Source organism: Salvia hispanica, chromosome 5 (assembly GCF_029641045.1).
Source record: "Salvia hispanica isolate PSC_SH4W2 chromosome 5, Shi_PSC_v1, whole genome shotgun sequence".
In the NCBI taxonomy this organism is placed as follows: Eukaryota; Viridiplantae; Streptophyta; class Magnoliopsida; order Lamiales; family Lamiaceae; genus Salvia; species Salvia hispanica.
In genome coordinates, this window is record NC_142696.1 from 18,252,760 (window position 1) to 18,274,086 (window position 21,327).

Consider the following 21,327-nt stretch of genomic DNA (forward strand, 5'->3'; position numbering starts at 1 on the left):
TTGGTATTTTCCACGAGATGTTTATCATTATATTTGACCAACTTATGAGATTTTTTTATCATACTTAAATTATTGTGGTTTTCAATGTGAATTTTTATCCTACTTGTTATGAACTTAAAAGTGTTTTAAAATATAATCAAACGTATCACGGTTGTCCTCGTAAAATAAGATTTGGGTAAAAATATCTTATTTGAGTCAGTTTAGGAAATACCAAATAAAGTACAAAGTTTATGATATTATAGACTAATTTTAAGGTTCATAAAAAATATCAAAATTTGGACAAATATGATTTTAGGGACCATTATCCCATATTTTGATTCGGAGTCGCAAATCATACAGTGGGTAAATAAAATCATGTGATAAATAAATTTCTTCCCGTAAAAACAACATCATTCTACACCCTCCAAATGTAACGACCCATTCATGTTCACAGAAACAAAAGGTGGAGCAGTTGGATATGGGTACTAATTTAAGTGTACCACATAAAATCTCTATTACAGACAATTAATTTTAAGGGGTCTGTATCTGATGACATTGCCTACACTGTGATAACTATCTACCAGGCAATGTGTATTCGTTGTCAGAAATCGTTGCAGGGACGTCTTCAAAGCTTCTCACAATCTCTTCAGAGTCGTTTTCAACTCTCACATTTTCAGAGTCACCTTCAACTGTCATACACCTTTGAGACATCCTAAAACTTTCCAATTCAGTAGCCACTTCTTTCATAGTTGGTCTCAGTTTTCCTTTCAAATTCAAACATTTTTCTGCAATCCTTGCCACTAAAATCACCTCTTCCCTTTTTCCTTCCTCTAACATTTGAGGATCCAAAATTGTGTCCAAGCAGTTTCTTATCATGCAGGTACGAAACCGCGTGGCTAGGCTTCTTTCCTCCTCTTGTTCATCAATAGAAATTGGCATTTGCCCCGTAAGAAGCTCGACAAGAACCACTCCAAAACTATAAACATCGCTTTTTTCAGTGAATTTGCTCGAATTAAAATACTCTGGATCTAAATAACCAAACGTCCCTTTGACCAGAGTAGTTAAGTGAGTTTGATTTGCAGAAATGGGCTTTGAAGTCCCAAAGTCCGACACTTTGACAACATATTTCTCATCCAGAAGGAGGTTACTTGACTTGATATCTCTGTGATAGATCGACACAGAAGATGCAGAGTGTAAATAGGCCAGTGCACCGGCTATATCTGCTGCGATTTTCAAACGCATGTTCCATGGAAATGGAAATTCATTATTGGGATCGTGTATGAGATCATAAAGGTTACCATTTGGCATGAATTCATACACAAGCAAAGGAACTTCTGTCTCCAAACAACACCCCAACAATCTAACCACATTCTTGTGATTTAATTGTGACAATATAACGACCTCATTTATGAACGGTTTCAATTGATTCTCTTCAACCAACTTTGATTTTTTCACTGCCACAATTTTACCATCAGATAACATACCTTTATAGACAATACCTTGACCTCCATGTCCAAGGATTCGGTTTTCGTTAAAGTGATCAGTAGCTAACTCCAACTCTTTTGCAGTGAAAAGATTTGTTTTTCCAAGTGTGCTTTCACTTGTTTGTTGCTGCAAGAGAAGACCACCATTTTGTTTGAAAAATTTCTGCTTAAGCACTTTTTCCCTTCTCTTTTTTACAACTTTAATCAACCCAAACAACATTAAGAGGAGCAGAAGAAATCCTAATCCAGAGCCCATCCCTGTATAAAAAATTACTAGATTGAGAAACAGCAAACATGTATATATAATGAAGCAACTATACCTTCAAAGTAAGTTATGTTGTTTTATTTATTTATTTGGATCAAACTTACTGAATCGAATATATGAACGATGAAACTGCTTTATTGAATTATATTTACGTACTCTATGCACCATAATACGAATCGTCGGTATATACTAACACACGAATAATTTTGAGCAAACAAATATTACAATGAAAACATCGAAACATTGTTACCTGCCAAGATTATGGTCTTGGTGTTGGATGGTGGCAGCTTAATGCAACTGCTGCCATCTTTCCTCCCATCACCAACGTGCCCTTTCGGGCACGAGCAGTGATAAGAGCCAGGATCATTGACGCAAGTTGCAGTTGGAACGCATTCATTAGTTGTACTATCAGCGCATTCATCAATATCTACTCAAAAAACATGTAAAATGCCAATTGATTAGGATTTGAAGCAAGTAGAAATAAATTTGAATATAATGGAAGGGAAAAGAAAGTTAAAAGTAGATAACCTTTGCATCCTGGGCTAAGGTAAGGTTGACCTTGGTATCCTTTGGAGCAGTTGCAGAGGTAGCCTCTAACTGTATCATCGAAATCAATGCAGACAGTATTATTCTGACACACATAATCAGTCGGATTCTTTTGCGCTTCTTTGCAATTCAGCTCACCAATCCTCCAGTCCAGTGAGAATATTGTGGGTCGATAATTTATGTTTGGATCATCGGATTGAATCTGTGTTGAGTTATTGAAAATGGGGTACGTTGCTCGATAATAGTCTTCCTTGGTTCCAAGGAAGGTGTAGCTGCAAGAGAAATTGGTACGTGGCCATCGTCCAGTGAAATCACTCAAATTGGCTTCAAGGTAAGACGTGCCTGCAACCGAATGTTAGGCGACACATAATAGTTTTCTATATTATGTTAGAATATACTTCCTCCGTCCACAAACAATAGATCTATTGTTGTTCGGCACGAGTTTTAATGTAGAATTGGTAAAGAAAGAGAGATGAGAAGAAAAAGTAGGTAAAGTAAGAGAGATAGGGAGAAAAAATGAGTAAAGTATGAGAGATAAACTTTCCATTTTTAGAAAGTGATCTATTTTTTGTGGACGTCCCAAAACGGCAAAAGTGATCTATTTTTTGTGGACGGAGAGAGTAAGAAATATGTAAATACCTCTGGGAATGGGTGCCCTGCAACAGCCGTTACCGGGCCAATACTCAGCAGTCTTAGTTGGACAATATGCTAAATAATCACTGGCAATTTGATTATTTTTGCAAACAGTTGCACATGTGCTGCCAACAGACGTTCGATTGGCATGTCGAGTTATACCCACCATTATATCATCACACCCAATCACAGAGATCCAGCTATCTTCCGACAACGTAAACTGAGTTCCCAACAAGTCAACACTCAAGCTTCGCTCCTCTGTCTTAATGATTCTCCGCTGAGTATCTGACCAATTGTAGCAAGAAAAACCAAGTGTTGGATAGTTCACCCGAACCTGTGATAAATTTAGCCGGGTGATTTCTGCCTTGAGAACAGAGAGGTAAGCTTTGGGAGGATTAGTTGACATATCACAGTTTACTTCAAAAGATGGCTCCAAATAGCAATTCCGCCCGACTCCAAATGGAAACGGAATAGACAGTTCCCCACACTGATCCCGACATCCGTTTCTAGCTATGGAGCTGCGAAATACAATTGCTGGTGGAGATAGTGTTAGAAAGTATACCTTTGGTACAGACGAATAAATTGAAAGAGTAATACTAACGTTGGCAGCCTCCAACCACATAAGGATTGCCCTCATATCCTTGCAGGCAGCTGCATTGGTATCCTCTGCTAACATTTGCAACATCGACACATAGACTCTTGCTATCTTGACATGCGTACGTGGTCGGATTCAGCTTTGCTTGGCTGCAATTCTCAACACCCGCAATCCAGTCCAGCCTCACCACCGGAGGACTCGTTGCTGATGCCCAATTGTCCTTCTGCAATGCGGTTGAGTTATGGAGGTAGAACAACGGATATGAAAATCCGGTTTCATTTGTGTCTGAGACCTCCTGGATAAAGGCGTGGCTGCAGGGGAAAAGCTTTCTACGTTGCACTTTTCTGCTCAGGTCTACTAGTTTCGCTCCCACTAAACCAGACTCTGTCACCAAACATAATAAGTTTCAACTTCATATTTTCAACATTGTTTTACAATTTAATTTTCTTCTGATTTTTATGTCTATACATAAATGTGCTCGTATTCTCTCCTCGCCATCTTCCCATACCATAATGACAACCACCATCGTCCGCTTTTACCCTTGTCGATAGCCCAACACCACACATCAGACACACGTAGCAAAACTAGCTTTTAAAGGCCGAAGGACATATCCACTAGAAAAAAGTCCAAAAGTCCTTCTAGCGATATTATATTAAAGTGTAGCGATATTTATAAAAACTAGCAGCCGCAAATGATATTATAGCAAAGTTTGGGGACTAAAAATGTGATAAACTCTAATATTAAAAGTATCCCTTCACATAAAAAAACATAAAAAACGGCAAAAAAGTCATGAAATAGTGCAAAAACCATTCCTGCTATATTATATCAATTATCTAGAGACGTTTGATAATATTTTTAAAGAGTATGACTGCGAATGATATTAATGCAATACAATTTTCTTGGTATAAAATATACACTTTTACCTATAAAGTTTGATTACAAATTAAAACAATAATATATGTAATATAGAATAATTACCTCCAACGATTTGAGACTGGCAACAACCACTACCAATGGAAGTAGGATCAAATGGGCAATACCCTGTTTGAGTGCTGATGTCTTCCTCACAAAAAGCAGAGCAGCCGCCGTTGTTGTAAGTTCCGTTGGACTGCAGCACAGTGTCGTCGCAGCCAATGGCGGTGAGCCTGTTTGTGTACATGGACAGCGAATACAAAGTCCCTGTCAGGTTCACACTCACACTACTATCTTTATAAGAATCACCTTCAGACTCATAGCAAACCGAAACCAGGTTCGGATACTTGACCCGAATATACGTTTCGTTTATTTCAATCAATTGTTTATCAATGATGGAAAGGTACGCCTTCGGAGGCTCTGTTGTAGTGTTGCAGCTAACGGTAAAGGACGGGTCGAACGAGCAATTCGACCCGATCCCAAATGGATATGAAATGGGCAAATTCCCGCACATATTTGGGCATCCTGGTTTGGCAACTGGACCACAAGATATTTCTGGCAAACGAATCAGAAAGATCAAACACAAGATAAAAATTAGATGAAGAGCCATATTGGCTATTAATTGAGATTGATTGATCACTTATTTTAATAGACCTATACATATACACAGATCAAAGAAGTGAATTATGTAATGCACGATCTTGTTTCAAGACAATTAATGAAAAGGACAATCTTAGCTAATGAAAAGGACTAAAGTTCAATTATTTGCTGTTGACTTTTTAATAGGACAAGCCGCCATCTTGACTTTGATTTTTTTTACAACCTTCAGCCGGTGGCACTAATCAAAATATCCGAAATTGAATATCCGCTCTAAACAAAATTGAAATTTAAAATTTGATTTGGGTTATGTTTAGTTCAATTTAAATTTTTTGTAAATTTAGTTTTTATTCTGATGTAAATAAAAGAAAAACTTTGAAAAACTGAATTTAATTTTAAATACTAACTCCTCCCCATAAGAATATGCACTCCTTATTTTTTAGTCCATCCCACAAAAATATGAACTTTATAATTTTGAAAAGGGAAATTGATCTCTAAAACCATGAACTTTGCCTAAAATTTGGTATTTCCCATGAACTTTGAAATTGGTATATAATATCACGAACTTTGCATTTTGTTTGGTATTTCCTGAACTCACTCAAATAAGATACTTTCATCAAAATCTTATTTAACATAGGCAACCGTGATATGTTTTATAATATTTGAAACCACTTTTTAAGTTCATAACATGTAGTATAAAAAGTCACGTTGAAAACCACGTTGATTTAATTGTGTCAAGTATGATAAAAGCCTCGTAAGTTAGTCAAATATAGTAATAAACATGCCGTGGGAAATACCAAACAAAATGCAAAGTTTGTGATATTATATACCAATTTCAAAGTTCATGGGAAATACCAAATTTTAGGCAAAGTTCATGGTTTTAGAGACCAATTTCCCTTTTGAAAACTCTTTTGTCTCTAATAAGGTGAGACTCATTCCCTACCTAATAATACTTTAATTACTTTTTCTCTCTACATCTCTATTACTTTACCAATTTTGCATTAAAACTCGCGCTGAACCCAAAGTGCATATTCTTTGGGGATAGTATAGTAGAAATATACTCCCTCTTTCTGCAAATAAGAGTCCCGTTATTCCATTTCGGTTTGTCCACGAATAGGAATCCCGGTGCACTTTTACTATAAATGATATAAAGGCCTCACATTCCACTAACTCATTCAACTCACATTTCTTTTAAACATAATATATATAAGTGAGACTCATATTGCACTAACTTTTATTCATCCACTTTTTTTAACATTTCTTAAAACATATTTCGGAAAGAAATGTGACTTCTATTCGCAAACCGAGGGAGTAGTACTTTAAAAAAATTATATTAATATTTGTATCTTTTAATAAATATTATGATATTTAGATTCTATGAAGATTATAATAAATATTTGGATACGTTATTTAATTGATACTATAATATTATCCCTCCTCTCCTTAAAATAGTGTCATTTGGGGCGTTACATATTAAATCCGTAATTGGTAAATTAGAAGAAAAATAGGATGAGAAAAGTTCTTGTAATATGTTAATAGTCAGTGAGGCTTAACCTTACTAGAGAAAAATAAATTATCAAAAATATAAGTAGAATATTTTTATGGTATATGGGCTAAATTGAAAGAGTCTCTCATATTATGGGGACCGAGGGAGTATATTTTTGTGTTAATCATAAAAATTAATTTCAGGATATTTTTTTTTAGATATATTTGCGCAATTTCAGTTTTTGAATTATCCAATTGCACTGTTCTACCCACCGCACCGCACATATAGACTTTGACTTGGCCGGAATTTGAGACTGATGAGAGAACTTTTGTTACAGTATGTGCATCAAAATAAAATAAACATAGAGAATTCGTATACAAAATTAAAGCGGAGAAATTCGTTTGACAACATAATTAAATAAAACAGATGTGTAAATTCTTATACAACACGGCTACACACACTATCTACCTGGCAATGTGAAATCATTTTCTGAAATTGATCCAGGAATGTCTTCAAAAATCCTCACATCTTCTGTGTTATCTTCGACTCTCACATCTTCAGATTCATCTTCAACTCTAATAGACCTTTGAGATAACCTATAACTTTCCAATTCAATAGCCACTTCTTTCATAGTTGGTCTCATTTTTCCTTTCAAATTCAAGCATTTTTGAGCAAGTTTAGCCACTAAAACCACCTCTTCCTTTCTACCTTGCTCCAAAATTTGAGGATCCAAAATCATGTCCAGGCAGTTTCTTACCATGCACGTACGAAACCGAGTAGCTAGGCTTCTTTCCTCCTCTTCCTCATCGAGAGAAATTGGCATTTTACCAGTAAGAAGCTCGGCAAGAACCACTCCAAAACTATAAACATCGCTCTTTTCCGTGAATTTACTCGAATGAAAATACTCTGGATCTAAATATCCGAACGTCCCTTTAACCAGAGTAGTTAAGTGAGTTTGGCCTGCAGAAATGGGCTTTGAAGTTCCAAAGTCCGACACTTTGACAACATATTTCTCGTCCAAAAGGAGATTACTTGACTTGATGTCTCTGTGATAGATCGCTACAGAAGATGCAGAGTGTAAATAGGCCAATGCTTCTGCTATATCAGCTGCGATTTTCAAACGCATGTTCCATGGAAATGGAAATTCATTATTTGGATCATGTATGAGATTATAAAGGCTACCATTTGGCATGAATTCATACACAAGCAAAGGAACTTCCGTTTCCAAGCAACAACCCAACAAACTGACCACATTCTTGTGATTGGTTTGTGACAATATAACGACCTCATTTATGAACGGTTTCAATTGCTTTTCTTCAACCAACTTTGATTTTTTCACTGCCACAATTTTTCCATCAGATAACATACCTTTATAGACAATACCCTGCCCTCCATGTCCAAGGATTCGGTTTTCATTAAAGTGATCAGTAGCTATCTCCAACTCTTCTGCAGTGAAAAGTTTTGTTTTTCGAATTGTGCCTTCATTTTTTTGTTGTTGTTGTAAGAGAAGACCGCCATTTCGTTTGAAAAATCTGTCCTTAATCACTTTTTCCCTTCTCCTTTTCAATACTTTAATCAACCAAAAGGAAATTAAGATGAGTACAAGAAATCCTAATCCAGAGCCCATACCTGTAAATGAAATTACTTGACTAAGAAACTGCTAGCATGTATATATAATGATGCACAAGTCAACCACATTATGTTACATTCTTCCATCCTATTCAAGATGTCTATTTTCTTGAGTGGCATGAGATTCTAGGTGAAGCTATTGACCGGAGTGAAGTAAGGAGAACAATGTAGTTGGTATATCAATAAGGAGAGAAGAGAAGAGAGAGAGGATGTTTATTTCAAAAACACAAAGTGGTGATCATTTTGACTGGAACAAAGAAAAAATTAAAGGCGGTCATCTTAAAGGGGATGTAGAGAATACTATTTTGTTTATTTATTTGAATTCATCTTATTAAGTTGCATATGATCATTCATACTTTTTCTGTCCGCCAATAGACGTCCCATTTATGACCGGCTCAGATTTTAAGAATTGTTTGACTTCGTATAGAAACTAGTCTTAAAAGTTAGTGGAGGTGAGTCCTACTCTTTTATATTGTTTTAATAATCAAATGTGAGTTAGTGGAATATGAGGTTCACTTGCCAAAAATGGTAAGTGAAATATGACATTTATCGACGGACTGACAAAAAAGAAAAAAGTGGGACATTTAATGGCAGACGGAGGGAGTATTGTTTTATTTATGTTTTACAGCTTTTTGTGCGCCATAACGCATTATATACAACACAAATGATATTTATAATTAATTTTAAAAAGAATAATCTTAACCAAAAAATGAGAATTTATTTTGGACATGAAGATGATCAAGAAGAATTTGGGGAGTTAAATAAAAAGAATGAGGGTAAATAAGAAAGATAATATCATAGAGGAATGAGGTAAAGTAGGAGATGGTTAATGATAAAATGCAAATTCAATATATAGTGCAAACTTCAAACTATGATCTGGATCGTTAGAATATATTAACAGATGACAAAATAACATCAACTATAAAATGTCAACGCATTGTCAACACAACGTCCACCACTGTGTTGACGTTTTTTGTTGGTGTTATTTTGTCATCTGTTGACATTTTCTAATGGTTCAGATCATAGTTTGTTAGTTTATACAATATTTATAGTTTGCATTTGATTTTATCCCGAAATAGATAAATTCAATGTATTGACTTTTACCATAAAAAAAGTAAGATTCATTTTTTGTGGGATACAATGAAAACATTTTGTTACCTGCCAAGATTATGGCCTTGGTGTTGGATGGCGACAACTTAATACAGCGGGTGCCATCTTTCTTCCCATCACCAACATATCCTTTGGGGCATGAGCAGTGATAAGATCCAACAACATTGATACACATTGAATTTGAAACGCATGCATTAGTTGTACTATCAGCGCATTCATCAATATCTGTTCGTAAAACATGTAAAATGCAATCGATTAGCAGTAGAAACAAGTTTAAATCTATTTGAATAGTACTCAATTTCAAATTATGATTTAAAGCATTAGATTATTAGATAAAGAAAATAATTTTTTTTTTAAAAAGTAGTAACCTTTGCATCCTGGGCTAAGGTAAGAGTTGCCTTGGTATCCTTCGGAGCAGTTGCAGAGGTAGCCTCTAACTGTATCATCAAAATCAATGCACTTAGTGTTAGTCTGACACGCATAATCAGTCGGATTCAATCGCGCATCTTTGCAATTTACGGCACCAATCCTCCAGTCCAGTGAAACTATCGTGTGTCGGTAATTTATGTGTGGATCATTAGATAGAATCTGTGTTGAGTTATTCAAAATGGGGTATGTTGCTTCATAATAGTCATCCTTGGTTCCAAGGAAGGCGTAACTACAATAGAAATTGGTTCGCGGCCATCGGCCACTCAACTCGCTCAAATTGGCTTCCAGGTAGGAGGTTCCTGCAACCAAATATCTCCTTTTATCACTTTATTACTGTGTTGGAATATAAGAAATATGTAAATACCTTTGGGAATGGGTGCCCTACAGCAGCCATTGCCAGGCCAGTACTCAGCCCTCTTAGTCGGACAATATGCGTAATAATCGTTAGCAATTTGGTTATCCTTGCAAACAGCTGCACATGTACTGCCAACAGAAGTTCGATTGACATGTCGAGTCATACCCACCATTATATCATCACACCCGATCACGGAAATCCAACTATCTTCCGACAACGTGAGTTGAGTTTTTGACAAGTCAATCCTCAAGCTTTGCTCTTCCGTCTTAATGATTCTCTGCTGAGGATCCGACCTATTGTAGCAAGCATAACCAAGTGTTGGATAGTCCACCCGAACCTGTGATAAATTTAAGTGGGTGATTTCTTTCTTGAGAATAGAGAGGTAAGCTTTGGGAGGGTTCGCGGAGGTATCGCAATCTACTTCAAAGGATGGATCCAAAGAGCAATTCGGCCCTATTCCGAATGGAAATGGAATTGACAGTTTCCCACACTGATCCTGGCACCCATTTCTTGCAATTGAACTGGGAAATGCAATTGCTGGAGATAGTGTTAGTTAAGGGTGTTAGCGAAAAAAGAATAGTAAAAGTACTAACTTTGACAGCCTCCAGGAAGGTAAGGATTGCCCTCACATCCTTGCACGCAGCTGCACCTGTATCCTCTACTGACGTTAGCAACATCAACGCATAAACTCCTATCATCTCGACATGCGTAAGTAGTAGGATTTAGCTTTGCTCGGCTGCAGTTCTCAACCCCAGCAATCCAGTCCAGCCGCACCACTGGTGGACTTGTTGCCGATGCCCAATTGTCAGCCTGCAGTGCGGTTGAGTTATGGAGGTAGAACAACGGATACGAAAATCCTGTTTTATATGTGTCTGAGACCTCCTGGATAAAGGCGTAGCTGCATGGGAAAAGCTTCCTACGTTGCACTTTCCTGCTCAAGTCTATTAATTCTGCTCCCACTAAACCTGTATCTGTTTAAATTCAAAGTAAAAAACACTACAGTATGTTATTTTTTGATAGATGAATGACAAATGATATTGAAGATGGGTTAAACTTTAAGTTTAAAAATACAATTAATAAACAACTTTTTTCTATTTGTTATCATTTGAAATCATTGCATATTAGTAGTAGTTATATAATTAGTGACGTTAACAAACACATCATTTCAATATAACAAACTAAGCGATTAGCTTTAATAATTGGTCTCTCATATGATTGACGTACTATAAAACCATATACATAACCAAAGCTAATGAATATTTTCTTTTTAATACGAAATACTAACAAAATATATAATTAATTTTAACATAGGAGTATAAAATTATCAACAACTTACATAAATAATTTTATATTTTTCATATATAGTTAAATTTACAATCATACGTCAAATTGTATTTGAAAAAGTACACAAATTTCAATATAATAGTATACTTTTAGTTATCCTTTTAAAAATAATGGAGTAAAAATTACAATACTTAAATTGTAAAAATAATTATAATATAATTATACGTGAAATGTGTCACATTTTGGCAAAAAAGAATTCTATTTTGACCAAGGAAAATGGTGAACAGGTCAAGTTCAAAATCCCATCTTCTCTTTTATTTTAATATTTAAATAATTTATCTTTAGCTGGTGATCCATGGCATGGATTACCAATAGCAGCAGTCTAAACAAACTCATTCACATTTTAATAAATATTATGCCGAAAAAAAAAAAAAACTTAACGACTCAACTATAATGGAACTGAAGAAAATTATTGTTCAAATTGGGAATTACCTCCGACGATTTGAGCCTGGCAACAACCACTACCGATGGAAGTAGGATCAAACGGACAGTACCCCGTTTTAGCGTTGTGGTCCTCGCAAAACGCTGAGCAGCCCCCGTTGTTGTAAGTTCCATTGGACTGCAGCACAGCATCGTCGCATCCTATGGCTGTGAGCCTGTTTGTGTACATGGACAGAGAATACAAAGTCCCTGTCAAGTTCACACTCACACTACTATCTTTATGCAAATCACCTTCAGACTCATAGCAAACGGAAACCAGGTTCGGATACTTGACCCGAATATAGGTCTCGTTTATTTCAGTCAATTGTTTATCAATGATGGAAAGGTACGCCTTGTGAGGCTCTGTGGAAGTGTTGCAGCTAATGGTAAAGGACGGGTCGAGCGAGCAATTCGACCCGATTCCAAATGGATATGAAATGGCCAAATTCCTGCACATATTTCGGCATCCTGGTTTGGCAACTGGACCACCACATATTGCTGGTAAACGAAGCAGGAAAATGAAATACAAGATTGTACTACAAATTTGTGGAAGGGGCATAGTAGCTATGTTTGATATTGATTGATCACTTGTTTGCTTATAGATATATATATAACGAAATTGAATGTGTGGAGAGTAATTAAGTGAGAGGCAGGTTCTTCTGTAGAAAATTACGAAAAGGACTTCAGTTATTTTATTGAGAATTGAGTCTTTCTTTACAAATAATGAGATAAGCAGCCTTTCTAGACTTTGATTTTCTGTATTTTTAACAAATTTGGTCATTTGACATAATCATTTTCACCTTGACAACGAAAGTTCATAAATTTCGGGACGTTAATTTGTCACAAAAAATTTGTCGTTTACTTTCATTTTCATTCGCTCAATAAATTTATCACTTCTATAATTATTAGTAGTAAACCCTGTATTCTACTAACTCATTCGCATTGACATAATTTTACTATAAATCTAGGCGGCGTTCGGTTGGAGAAATTAGGATAATATAATTTGGCTGACAACTTTAACGCATTCAGTTGCTAATATTGGAAATTATGTCGGCCCAATACAAATTATGTCTACAAATGAAGGCCCAATATTGAAAATTTTCTGCATTGAAATCATCTCAGCTTCAGCCCTCCGACTATTTTATCTCTCCGCATCCCTCTTTTGTTCCCCATTATCTCTCTCCAATATTTATTTAGTCTCACAGAAAGCTGATTTCAACTGATCCAGCTACTAATTTATAGTATAAGCAACCGAACACAACCCTAATATATAAAAGTAGACCTAACATTCCACTAAGTTTTTCAATCAAATTTCTATTATATCTCTTAAAACATGTGTTGCTCGGGGTTCGGTGGATTGCGCTTGCGAGTTCTCCAATGTCACTCTGTGAGCTCGATCAAGACCTGTCGTGACCTAGTGACCTGTAACATGTGTGGATGTGTGATCTTGGTCTGGTAGTCTGATACGATCATATCTCATAATTATTTAGTACTTCCTCCGTTTCGCCAAAGTTGAGGCGAAATTTTTCGGCACAGAGTTTTAGAAATGAATATCAGGTGTGTTAAATAAATAGATAAAAAAGTAAGAGTGATGAAAAAGTAGAGAGAATAAAGTATTAAGTGAATAAAGTAATGAGAATAAAGTAAGAGAGAGTAAAGTAAGAAAGAGAAAAAAGTTACCATATAAGGAAATGACTCAACTATGAAGAAACTTCTCGAAATGGTAAAATGACTCAACTATAGTGAAACAGAGGGAGTATCTTTTATTTCACCATATCTTAGTTTTATTTTTCAATAAGTTAGGGTAGTATTATAGTATTATAAATAGGAGAGTTTGTTATCATATTTAATCATCCAATCAATGAATCAATGAATATATTATTTTGGCCAAATGCCTTGTGAAATGCTTTGAATCCATATATCCCTACGCTACCTGATGCCCGACGGAAAGTCTCCGCGCACAGCTGGAACGTATGTCTGATCTGTAGCCGTTGCCAGACGGGTTGGAACCAGCGCACAGCTGCCCATATCCTTATCTCCGCCGACTCTCACGGGCGTCGGATTATCTTTATCTTGTTATTGTCCATTTTATCGGATCGTTAGGGATTTAGGTCCTCAACAACCGGTGCTTTCACCGGTTTAGTCATGTCCCGCTTTCATAATAACGGGAAAGGAACTTGGGGGAGCCACCGAACGGACACTTTTCCGAACTGCTCCTCCCACAGCAACGACGTTGGTATACGTCGCGATTACGTGGGTATTCAGCGTACTAACTTGGACGAAGGGACGTCTACTTTGCCTCTGGATGACAGAAACAACAACGACTCCATTAGCGGCAAACTGGATCAATTGTTGGATAGACTAGATAAATTTGATTCTTGGAGGGATGAAACGGATCGCCGGTTCAATAATCTTGAACTAAACCCCAACCGCATGCATGATCAGCAAATAGGGTATGACGACGACGACGATTCTGATGATGATTGGGCACGGCGAAGACGTAATTGGGAGAGGTGGTCTCGCCCCAGAAACCCTAGCTATGGACCGCGCGATCGTCACGTTGATGATCGAGATCGCATAGAGAACAAGGGCAGGCCGACGACGTGCTGGGACCCACCGGCGTGACAGCAGGACCGCAGCTACCCGACCTTTGACTAGCCCCGGTGCTCGGAGACGTGCTGGGACCGACCTCACCCTCAGGAGGAGGTGAGAGCGATGCGAGTCCAGGTCGCATCCCACCAGCCCCGCTACTCCGCCGAATAGCCACCGCGGGACCTGTACAATCAGCTCGCGTGTGTGACCAGTCAAACTTCGGACCAGCCTCTGCGCTCGCCTATCTATTGGGACTCTCGAGAAGTGCTGCACGCGCAGCCTATGTACCAGCCACCGCAGTGCGACCGATTGTTGTGTCACCACACAACGCTGTTGCCTGTTGTTGCTCCCAGTCTCAAGGTTCGTTCGCCTTGCCCGGCGCAATTAGCTGCCGTGAATGATTACAACGGGAAATTGCATGTTTATAGATTGGAGCAAGCTGCCCTCCTCGCCAGGTTGAAGTGCGAATTTGAAGAAAATATTGTTGACGAAAATCTATTTGAGGATGTTCCCAACAATGCCGCTCACAATGTGGGTGCTAATCTTGTTGTACCAAATGACGAGTCCCTTGAAGAGATCGTCAAGACCGACAATACGTCGCGGCAAGTGCTCGTCCCGGCATATGATGAGAAGATTGATGATCTTAGTGCTCCAACACATCGGGAATTGGAGATGAGAGAAGATATAGAGACTTTGCTGGAGAAAGAAAATAAAGCCGAAGCCCTTCGATCTAGTTTAGAGCCGAAAGAGAAAAATTTTAGTGTGTTGATGGAGAAGCCGAGCGAGAAAGAGAGCATGAAGAATCAGAGCCTTGTTAATGACATCAAGGCTGGATTTGATATGAAAAAACATGACAATCAAGAGGAAATGGAAGAGAAGCGAAGGTTGTTTGAATATGAGCTTAAATTAAAAGCGGAAGAATTGGGTAAGACATGTGATGCTCACTCCGGTTCGTATGCACTTGCTTGTGTCTATGTGGATTTGAATGTCGGTGATATCCCAAGTCTGACTCTTCAATCCCTCCACGCAATGACACGTCGTGTTCGAGCATTCTGAGAGGCGTGGACAATCTTTTCGTTTTGGTATGGAATTTTGCCGACAACATTGAGTCTCCTTTGTTGATTTCTGATAGAGGTGATAAAGGGAGACGTTCAGCTGTTCGATGTGTGTTTGATCCAGGATGAGACGCCTCACCAAAGCTTTTGCTTTCAACTACCGTTGTTGCTTCGTAGTTTCCACCTTAAGGACAAGGCGGATTTTAACCGTGGGGGAGTTGATACGATCATATCTCATAATTATTTAGTATCTTTTATTTCACCATATCTTTTCCATATCTTAGTTTTCTTATTCAATAAGTTAGGGTAGTATTCTAGTATTATAAATAGGAGAGCTTGTTATCATATTTAATCATCTAATCAATGAATCAATGAATATATTATTTTGGCCAAATGCCTTGCGAAATGCTTTGAATCCATAATTTCCTATGCTACCTGCTGTCCGACGGAAGGTCTCTGCGCACAGGAACGTATATCTGATCTGTAGCCGTTGCCCGACGGGTTGGAACCCGCGCGCAGTCGCCCAGATCCTTATCTCCGCCGACTCTCACAGGCGTCGGATTATCTTTATCTTGTTATTGTCCGTTTTATTGGATCGTTAGGGATTTAGGTCCTAAACATGATGGTCTTGCTTTGAGGGAGTATTGTGGGGACAAACAATATTCAACATTGGAGAATGAACAAAAGTTGCGAGCATACATATGGGCTATCCAACTCCATTAGTGTGAGACCTTTTGGGGAGTACCCCAAGAGCAAAACCCTGAGAGTTTTGCCCAAAGCTGACAATATCATACTAATGTGGAATTCGGGTGTGCACTGTCGATCTCCAATACTTACTTTACTAAGTTTGTATTAAAATCCGTGTTATTTTCAAAATTACTATTTTGAGGAAACGGAAGTATTATTAAAATATCCCCAAAGTTTTCGGCTACAAGTGACATTGGTTTATTGAAAACGGAACGTCATTCAGTCATTAAAGTTTTATTGACAATATATTACGGGTGTTAGGTCATCCGCATCCCTGTCTCTTATCCGTCTCTTAACCATCCCATCTCTTCACTATTCATGGGCCCCACTGTAATTTTCAGCTCATCTCTTAACTAAGAGACAGCGCCGGCATCCCTCCATTCTAAACCATCTCTTAACTATCTCATCCCTTAACTATTCATTCAATTTCATTTTTTATTTTTATTTCCAACAAATTCAATTAATAAAAACACACTTCATTAAATAAAATAAAATTACAATTTAAGTACCTAAATAAATAAAAAAGACATAATTTAAAAAACTAGAAATTACAAATTGCACACTTAAATTCAAATAAAAAAAATGGAGGCAAAGAAGCAGAAGAAGGAATTCTCTAGTGACGAAAAATTGAATTTTTTAAAAAAATTGATTTTTAAAAAAATTGATTTTTTTTTTCAAATTGAATTCAAATTGCACACTTAATTTTTTTATTTTTTTTTTCGAAAAATTAATTTTTTTTAAAAAAATGAATTATGACGTCATTATTACGACGCCCACTCGTGTGCCAGCGAGTGGGCGTCACGCCGCGCGCCAGCATGCGCCACGTGGCGCCGCGCGCGTCTCGCCAGCTCGAGCCCGGCCTCTCGGGATGCGTCACGCATCGAGACGGCTCGTCTCTTCGGGATGAGATGCATGCCGCATCGCCGTCTCGATGCTGTCTCGTCTCGTCGAGACGAGATAGGGACCGCATCGACACGCGATGCGGATGCCCTCATACAGCCTAAAGTCGAATAAAAATGAAATACTACAAACACAAGGCTTATATTTGAAACAAACGGTTAAATAAACCATCATTACTTATGACTGAGGCCATCCGCATCCCTGTCTCTTATCCGTCTCTTAACCGTCTCATCTCTTCACTATTCATGGGCCCCACTGTACTTTTTAGCTCATCTCTTAACTAAGAGATAGCAACTGCATCCCTCCATCTCTTAACCATCTCATCCCTTAACTATTCATTCAATTTCATTTTTTATTTTTAATTCCAACAAATTGAATTAATAAAAACACACTTCATTAAATAAAATAAAAATTACAATTTAAAAATCTAAAAAATAAAAAAAAAATATATAATTCAAAATCCTAAAAAATAAAAAAATACATAATTAAAATACTCTAAATTAAACTATAAAAACTACTCCGCCGGCAAATCATCCCCGGAAGTCGGCGGTGCACCCAAGTTAGATAGATCCCGAATACCAAGTTGAGCGTTCAAATACTCAATTCCGTCCATATGGGCTTCAAATTGGCGAGGATTCATTTTTGAAGTGTCAGCCATCGTGGGACCAGGTACATGGACATTAGGGTGTTCGAGCCCGTGCCCGAGCCCTCCTGGCTTGATTCGCCGCGGCCCCTCCCCTTCCCTTTCCCCCTCGCTCTAGCCGCCTTCGCCGCCTTGGTCCCTTTGGGCCGACGTCGTGAACCGGAAGACCTCCCTGCATCATCGGTTGGCGTGCCCTCTCGTGAGGTGTTGCCTTCACCGCCATCACTAGACGAGTCGTGGCTACGCGCCGTGTGCTTCGTGCGTTTCGAGCCCGACTCGACAACGCCAGCCCACCTTTCAAGGAGGTGGACTTGCGACCAAACATCGACATGCTTGAAATCTTTACCGACGTCGTCTTTGAAGACCCGCAACACCGCTCTCAGAATGTCGGCTCCACTAGCTCCACTTTGATAATTTGCCTCTTCTGCTCTGTATATCGCGCAAATTTTTTTGACATCTTTGTCGCATCGGTCCCAATGACTGCGGAGCATCTTCACGTTGCGGGCAAAGGTGTTCTTTGGCCTTCGTGCGTTGTAAACTTCGGTGACTTTTTTCCAAAAACACTTGTGGGTTTGTTGATTCCCGACGACAGGATCGTACGAGACGCTGATCCGAGCGTCGTACAAAGCCAACGTCTCCTTTTAGCTGTATGGATGACGAATGTCGTCCCCCACAACCTCGTGGTCGCCATCTTCCTCCCTTCCTCCTCGGCATTGACGCCGATCCTGCCGGAGCCCCTACCTATTGCTATTGGCCAGTTGGGCAAAGTGCGTTCAGGCGGCAAAAAATTCTCCGAAATTTGGGATAATCCCGGCGATTGCCCATTGGACTGGGGATGATACGGAGTAGATAACCGATGGTGGAATCCATATTTTCTCATCAGCGCTTCAATCGTCCTATTACAGAAGTGAGTCCCTTGGTCTGAGATGATCGCTCGGGGCACGCCATACCGGTTGAATATATTGGCCTTTAGGAATCTTGAGACTTCCTTCGCGTCGCTTGAACTTGTAGCTTTGGCCTCTATCCACTTGGACACATAATCTACAGCAACCAATATGTACGTATTTCCATACGAAGATGGGAATGGGCCCATGAAGTCCATGCCCCAAACATCAAAGATCTCGCAAACTATTATTGGAGTCTGTGGCATCTCATCTCTCATAGAAATCCCTCCGGTCAGTTGGCACCTACTGCAGTTCTGGCAGAACTCATAAGCATCTCTATTCAGCGAAGGCCAGTAGAAACCGCTATCCGGAACTTTTCTCGCCGTTTTTCTTGGGTCGAAATGTCCTCCACACGCTAGTGCATGACAATGGTTTAGCACGTCTCTTTGTTCCCACTCTGGAATACACCTTCTTATTACTTGATCTGGACCCATTTTCCAGAGGTATGGGTCATCCCAAAAGTAGTACTTGGAATCGCTTTTAATCTTCATCCTCTGGGCCCTAGTGACTTCTTGTGCAGTAGGTAGTTCTCCAGTGACCAAATAATTCGCCAGGTCAGCAAACCAAGGCTCGTCATTCAGCTTGCCTTTCCGTTTCTCTGACTCCTCGGGCCCAGTCAATGCTAATACTGCTACCCATCTGATTGGTCTAGTGGGTTCCCCTAAGTAGTACAAGTGCTCCTCTGGAAAAGCATCAGGGACGGCTTCCTCATCTTCTCCCTGGGTAATTCTGCTTAAATGGTCAGCCACTCTATTCTCTGCTCCTCTCTTATCTCTGACTTCCCAGTCGAACTCTTGCAATAGCAGCACCCATCGGATTAGCCTTGGCTTTGATTCCTTCTTGGCTAGAAGATACTTAATGGCTGCATGGTCAGTGAACACTATTGCCCTTGACCCCAGTAGATATGGTCGGAACTTTTCAAATGAGTACACCACTGCCAGCATCTCCTTCTCGGTGGTGTCATAGTTCTTCTGGGCCTGGTTGAGAGTCTTCGAGGCGTAAAATATGACATAACTTTTTCCTTCGATTCTCTGGCCTAAAACTGCTCCTATGGCAAAATCACTCGCATCGCACATTACCTCGAAGGGGTAATCCCAGTTGGGCGAGCGGATTATCGGGGCTGTGACCAAACGATCCTTGAGTAGCTGGAAGGCTTCTTCACATTTATCATCAAATTTAAACTCAACATCATTCTGCAAAAGTCGTGTTAGGGGCTGGGCAATTTTCGCGAAGTCTTTTATGAACCTTCGGTAGAACCCTGCATGTCCCAAGAATCCACGAATTTCCTTCTGATTCGTTGGGTATGGAAGCTTAGAGATGACTTCCACCTTTGCTTGATCTACCTCGATGCCCCTCTCTGATACAACATGTCCCAGCACTATCCCTTCCTTGACCATGAAGTGGCACTTCTCGTAGTTTAGCACCAGGTTCTTCTTCCTGCATCTCTCCAAAACAACATCTAGGTGCCCCAGGCAAGCTTCGAAAGAATCTCCATAGACGGTGAAGTCATCCATAAAAATTTCTATGCAATCTTCCAGCAAGTCTGAGAAAATGCTCATCATGCATCTCTGAAATGTCCCAGGTGCGTTGCATAGACCAAAAGGCATTCTCCGGTAGGCATACGTTCCAAAGGGGCAGGTAAACGTGGTCTTCTCCTGATCCTCTGGGTTGACATAGATTTGAAAATACCCACTGTAACCATCTAGAAAGCAGAAGTATTGTTTTCCCGCCAACCTCTCCAGCATTTGGTCGATGAAGGGTAGTGGGAAATGATCCTTGCGTGTGGCTGCATTGAGTTTCCTGTAGTCTATGCACATTCTCCATCCCGTGACTAACCTTGTGGGCACAAGCTCGTTGCGGTCATTCTTGACTACTTGTATTCCTGATTTCTTCGGCACCATGTGGACAGGACTCACCCATTCACTATCGGGAATAGAGTAAATGATCCCCAGGGCTAGCAGCTTCAATATTTCCTTTAAGACTTCCTCCCTCATATTGGGGTTGAGTTTTCTTTGTGGATCTCGGTATGCTTTGGCTCCTTCTTCCAAACGGATGTGATGCATACATAGATCGGGGCTGATCCCCACTAGGTCAGACAGAGTCCATCCTATTGCTTTCTGGTTCCTCCCCAGCACTTCTAATAGTTTAACTTCCTGCTCCTGGGTCAGAAGGCTGTTGATTATGACAGGCAGAGATTCGCCTTCTCCTAGGTAAGCATACTTCAGACCCGGAGGAAGATTCTTCAATTCCTTCTTTGGAGGGGGTACTTCAGGGGGTAATGGATTTTTCTCCATACCTTTCTTGACCAGCTCGTTCAACTCTGGCAACTTTTTCATACTGGCCAGTTGAACTGATTCCTTGGACCCAGGGGATCTTGCCTCGCCACAGAAATCCATTATTGCCTTTGTGATTTCTCCGTCAGATAGCCCTTGTCCCATAATTGCTTCACACCATCCTGCAAATTCTTTCCTCATGGATTCAGTCATTTCCGAGGTGTCCACCTGTTCCTGCAATAGTTCGGTCTCAAGAAACTCCTGGACCAGGGGGTTAATGACATCAACAAAATGGAGGTTTTCCACGTCTAGTGGTTTCCTCATAGCTTCATCAATGCTGAAAGTGAATTTCTCCCCATTGTAATCCAAACAGATGGTGCCATCAAAGA

At 39.3% G+C, this 21,327-nt stretch overlaps 2 protein-coding genes across 4 annotated transcripts; both read right to left on the reverse strand.

Moving 5' to 3' along the window:
* Positions 1-343: 343 nt before the first annotated feature.
* LOC125186744 (wall-associated receptor kinase-like 8) lies at positions 344-5,051 on the reverse strand. The gene is made up of 6 exons (XM_048083190.2): positions 4,481-5,051; positions 3,509-3,886; positions 2,914-3,441; positions 2,257-2,616; positions 1,979-2,155; positions 344-1,721 (listed from the first exon to the last, which is right to left on the reverse strand). The coding sequence occupies exons 1-6, from the start codon at positions 5,022-5,024 to the stop codon at positions 553-555; spliced, it is 3,156 nt and encodes a 1,051-aa protein (XP_047939147.1). The 5' UTR covers positions 5,025-5,051; the 3' UTR covers positions 344-552.
* A 1,797-nt stretch (positions 5,052-6,848) lies between these two features.
* Positions 6,849-12,349, reverse strand: LOC125216185 (putative wall-associated receptor kinase-like 11). 3 transcript variants are annotated; one of them, XM_048097177.2, is made up of 7 exons: positions 11,797-12,349; positions 10,900-10,991; positions 10,614-10,830; positions 10,030-10,557; positions 9,605-9,964; positions 9,285-9,461; positions 6,849-8,126 (listed from the first exon to the last, which is right to left on the reverse strand). In XM_048097177.2, exons 1-7 carry the CDS (start codon positions 12,341-12,343, stop codon positions 6,958-6,960), a joined length of 3,090 nt encoding a protein of 1,029 aa, XP_047953134.2. In that variant the 5' UTR covers positions 12,344-12,349; the 3' UTR covers positions 6,849-6,957. The 3 variants fall into 3 exon arrangements, with proteins under 3 accessions (XP_047953134.2, XP_088914382.1, XP_088914383.1); XM_089058256.1 differs by having other exon boundaries at positions 10,614-10,991; XM_089058257.1 differs by lacking the exons at positions 10,614-10,830; positions 10,900-10,991; positions 11,797-12,349 and having other exon boundaries at positions 9,605-9,932; positions 10,030-10,308.
* Positions 12,350-21,327: the final 8,978 nt, after the last annotated feature.

Coding starts and splice junctions, on each gene's coding strand:
- LOC125186744 (XM_048083190.2), bottom strand. CDS start 5,024: ATGGCTCTTCATCTAATTTTTATCTTGTGTTTGATCTTTCTGATTCGT. Junction 3,887..4,480: donor CCAGTCTCAAATCGTTGGAG/GTAATTATTCTA, acceptor GTTTGGTGACAG/AGTCTGGTTTAGTGGGAGCG. Junction 1,722..1,978: donor CAAGACCATAATCTTGGCAG/GTAACAATGTTT, acceptor TTTTTTATACAG/GGATGGGCTCTGGATTAGGA.
- LOC125216185 (XM_089058256.1), bottom strand. CDS start 12,343: ATGCCCCTTCCACAAATTTGTAGTACAATCTTGTATTTCATTTTCCTG. Junction 10,992..11,796: donor CCAGGCTCAAATCGTCGGAG/GTAATTCCCAAT, acceptor GAATTTAAACAG/ATACAGGTTTAGTGGGAGCA. Junction 9,965..10,029: donor TAGGGCACCCATTCCCAAAG/GTATTTACATAT, acceptor ATTTGGTTGCAG/GAACCTCCTACCTGGAAGCC.